Source organism: Austrofundulus limnaeus, unplaced genomic scaffold, assembly GCF_001266775.1.
Source record: "Austrofundulus limnaeus strain Quisiro unplaced genomic scaffold, Austrofundulus_limnaeus-1.0 Scaffold1033, whole genome shotgun sequence".
Classification (NCBI taxonomy): Eukaryota; Metazoa; Chordata; class Actinopteri; order Cyprinodontiformes; family Rivulidae; genus Austrofundulus; species Austrofundulus limnaeus.
The window spans coordinates 57,761-62,344 of NW_013953435.1; the positions used below are offsets into that span (position 1 = coordinate 57,761).

Below are 4,584 nucleotides of genomic sequence, written 5' to 3' on the forward strand. Positions count from 1 at the left end.
ATGAATATAATATACAAGTTTCACTTTTTAAATGGAATTACTGAAATAAATCTACTTTTTCATGATATTCTAATTTTATGACCAGCACCTGTATCCCGTACTGGAAACGCACAGACTCAGATGTTGGGGGAAATAAGCCGCAAACTGGATGTGATTCTGACGAGAATCGCAGTTCAGCAGCATGCCCGTGAGGAGTAGAATTACACCTGGGTGAAGTTTCAGACGGAAAGAGAGGCGATATTCGGAACATTCAGCATTTTTATTTATTTATTTTTTGCCATTACAGAGATGCAGTTACAACTGTAAAGCAGCGAGAAATTCAAGGCTGCTTGTACCAAAACAATTATGTTTATCTTTCGGATCCCTGCAGCTGCTGACCTTGGCGCTTGGCAGTGATAAAAACTTCCTTGGTTGACACGTTGTTTCCCCACTCCTCCACCACCTGTATCATCCGTGCATGGACCAGTCCAAAGACCATGGTGGTGGGATGGAGAACTGAACTCTGATAAGCTGAACTTGGGTTGATAACAACTGGTTTTGGACTCTGGAGGTTTCTGATTGGTTCCAGCACAGAGTATTAAATTGAAACGTCACCGGCTCCGCTGCATCCCACCCCGTACCATGTGTTTTCCCCAGCCCCCACCCCGCTTAGCTGCCTTGCACTGAGCGAGTGGTTTTTTTGAGCATATGATTCTGTGTTTCTGCGTAAGCATAGGATCACAGCATCTTTTTAAACTCATCTTTACTATTGTGTGTATTTCAAGCTGCAAAAGGTAGCATGACCATGTTATGAAAGACCTGAACATCTGTTCTCCCCAATGTTTGTTATGTGTGTGTAATAAGAATGGGTGTTCTTAACTGCAAATTCCTTGTCTGTGTATTCACTGACAATGGCAATGAAACTGATTCTGATTCTAAACTATTACGGGATTCGTCATTTATAAAGGGGTATTTTCACACAAATATGCACAACATGCTATGATATGGTTTTAGACACATTATTAATTATTTTGTCACTGTGTGTGTGTATCCATCAGGTTTTTCAAATTTTTGTTATGTTTAGATTCTGCGAGGTGTAACAATTAATGGGAAAATATTTATTTTTAAATACTAGCTTTATCACCAAATTCATAATTCAGATGGTGCCATCTCAAAAGATTCTTTTCTGCCTCAGAAAACAAAATAATATATCAAGTTTACCTTTTTCAATTGAAAGTTCATTGAGCAGGTTAGGTGAGGGTGTTGCAGCACAAGCTGCCTGTAGCTGTGAAATATGATTTGATATATCTGAGTTTTGCTGGTCAGCTTGTCTTTCCTTATGGGCCATATAGGAAATAACGTGGCCTCTTATAAAGGCTTTAAGAGCTTCCCAAAAAGTACCATAGTATACATCAGGTGTCACATTTGTTTCAATAAAAAAAATCAATATGATGAGCTATAGACTGGGTTACATCATCCTGTGACAGAGAAGCAATACTGAGTCTCCAGGTAGGGGGTCTAGGGGCATGAAAGGCTAACCTGAAAGCTGCCGTAAGAGGTGAGTGATCTGATATGATGATTGTATTGTATACACAGGCTTCCACCTATTGAAGTAACCGAAGTAACCTACAATCAACCAAAATATAAATCAATCCGGAAAAATGATTTGTGAACTGAGTAAAAAAATTGAGTAGGCTCGACCTGTTGAGTTGAGGCAACACCACAAATCGGACATGCCATTGTCACAAGTAAATGTATTAATTACCTGTACAGATCTAGATAATTTTACAGTAGAAGTCAAGGAATGATCCATTTCAGAATTTAAAACAGTAGAAAAAAAAAGAACTTGTAGCCAAGATTCTGATGTTTCTGTGGACATTCAACATCCACCCATTATCTTAACCGGCTACTTCCTTTCAGGGTCACGGTGATCACTAGTGCCCGTATCCAGCAGTCAGTGCAAGGGCCGGGGTACACCCTGGACAGGTTGCAAGTCCATCACAGGGCAATATTGCACACGTCTATGTTTAAATGACAGACTTTGAGTTACCAGAAATTGTAAAAATAAGATTCAATTCTGCCCTTGGTACTAGGGATGTTGGCTTAAGTTAGCATTAGCTTATACCAATTTCTTTTGTTTAGGATTTGCAAAAGGTAATATTTTAGAGTATTAGAGGTTAGCAAAGCTAATGTTTTGGCTTGCTGTGCCCACCACTGAAAGTAGAAAATGTAAGTTCAATTCCGTCCCAGGTATCAAAGCATGTGGGGCTTAATTAAGAGAAGATGAGGATTTTAGTTTTAGTGTTCTTCACTTTGAAGTTTGTCAGATTTTAATCCACATTTAGGATGTGTTTAAACACCAATAAAAGCCTCATTTGTTTTTACGGTAAGTTACGGTAAGTACTGTAATTTGGTGCATCAGTTGTCATTATAGAATAATCTCTAAATTTCTTTCAACTCTCTAGAGTGTGTGCCCTTACAACTAAAGATAATGTGTTTGGGGGGGGGGGGGGTTAAAAACCACTGAATAATACATCTTAAGTGAATTATTGGTTTTAGATTGTCTTCTTGTGCTCAACTTCCTCTGAGTGTAAATATGAAAAGCTTTAAAACAGTAATCTGAAACTACAACCTTCATCTGATTGGACAAATTTTTGTATTCAGTCTTCACAGTCTCTGAACATTGTTGTTGTTTTGTGTTTAGGAAATGTTCACATTGCCAAGGCTTATTTACTATAGGGCTAGTGAAAAAGTAAAAAAATTATAAATGATAATGAATATTTTTTACATTTACATTTGAATTTTACTGACACTTGTTTTTTCTCATTTTAAATTGCAGGCTCAGAAGTTGAAGTCAAACTCAACTATTGATGTCTGTTCAGTAAGTTGTTAGTATTTTCCTTTTTCAATTTTTTTTTTTGTGGTGGTGCTTTGTGGGGCGGGATCTTGGCTGCAGACTGAGCTCCAGGTAGGAGCTAGGCTGGGGACTGAGTTCCACGGAGGTGCTCTATACAAATAAGTGTTGCTTTGTGCCAGCAAGTGTTTTGGCGGCTCCTAACGGCTACCACAGGAGATTCAATGATTTCTCAAACATGCATGATTGAGTCAAAGCAACACTCTGGGTATGTTTTTGATGAGTGAATGACAATATGATATAAAGCTTAAAAAAAGTTAATTTTGTACAATAACCACCCTTTAAAAACACCAAGAGTTGAAGCCCTCTCATAAGAAGGGGTAGCTGGTTCTATGGTTTAGGAGCTACAACTGAAAAGACCCAATCCCCTCTTTAGACCAGTTGGTTTTTGACAGTCTTGTCAAAAACTACTGCACTTAAAGCACAGTAGCAAAGCCTGAAGGTTGAGTTGGCTTTTATAAGTTCCCTCATGTGGTCTGGATTCCTCATTGGCAGCTACTGGTGAGTGGGCGTTGCTGTCTAAGGTGTGCTCCAGCCAATCATCTTTGGACAGGTAAACCTTGAAGGTCATCTCAGGAAATCCACCAGCAGAGGGATGCAGCCAATCAGCAACTGGAGCAGGAAATTTTTCATATCTAGAGGAGCTCTTAAGAGCTTAAAAGAGGCAGGACGAGCCTGGGGCTGTAACAACAGGACCTATAGGGTCAAAAGCTCATATTGGAAGAGAGGTCCTTCATGCTACATAAATTAAAATAAAACCCAATTTAAAGCAGCTTTACCTATTAATAAGACATAAATCCGTATTTTTTATGGCTTATAGAGGTGTTTGTTTTCTGTTTTTATTTCAACATTTTCATGTAAGCAAACTCTGACAACTTTTGATGTATTTGTGATTTCTTTTATTTCTCTCCTTGTTACGTTTTAACTAAGGAAAGAACCCAAATCCGGACGGAGAAAAAGAGTTTGCAATATGTAAAAATGTTTATTTAACAAAAATAAAACAAAAGACTGTTGAGGCAGCAAAAAACTAGATAACAACTAAGGAGAAACATAACAGTACGGTGAATCCAAACAATGAGCCAGTGAGGCTGTGGAGTGAAAGACCAGTATATATACAAACAGAGGGAATGAGGAAATGATGAACACCTGGTGGCAGGACTGATTAAGGATGACTGAGCAGGTGAGGATGATTAACTGATAATTGAATAGACATAGACTGAGGATAACTGGAGGGTGGAAACACAGAGAAACACAAAAAAACAAAATTCACATCCTCACAGTCCTGACCACATTGGACATCCAGGTTTTAAAAGTCATCATGGAATCTATTGGAAACAGATCAAGACACGTGTATTTACAATGGCGAGTTTTAAATTTAATTCCGTACAAAACAAAACTCTGGGGGTCACCGCTCTGCACTCCCTCACTACAAATAGATGACGGAATTAATAAAAAGTTCTGTTACTTTGAAATAATTGGTAGATTAACTATGAATCTATCAGCATAACACAAGATAAAAGAAAAAAAGCATGTAAAGCTCATGAAAAAAGAAAAAACCTGTTAAACATTGGAGACTATTGTTTGTTATAATATTCAAGTAATACCTCAACTGTAATGTATATATCTAAATTATATACACACAAAAATTCAGAAAATTAAATTGATAGATGAAAGATAGATTTTAAATTCCT

General features: G+C 37.7%; 1 protein-coding gene across 1 annotated transcript in view; it reads left to right on the forward strand.

Annotated features, from left to right (window-relative positions):
- Positions 1–4,584, forward strand: part of LOC106533831 (GDNF family receptor alpha-1) — a gene marked incomplete at its 5' end in the record, with an annotated part of 51,579 nt that overhangs the window by 38,814 nt on the left and 8,181 nt on the right. Inside the window, 1 exon segment of the mRNA XM_014030270.1 lies at positions 2,819–2,860. Within this exon segment, the coding sequence (XP_013885724.1) occupies positions 2,819–2,860 (42 nt within the window).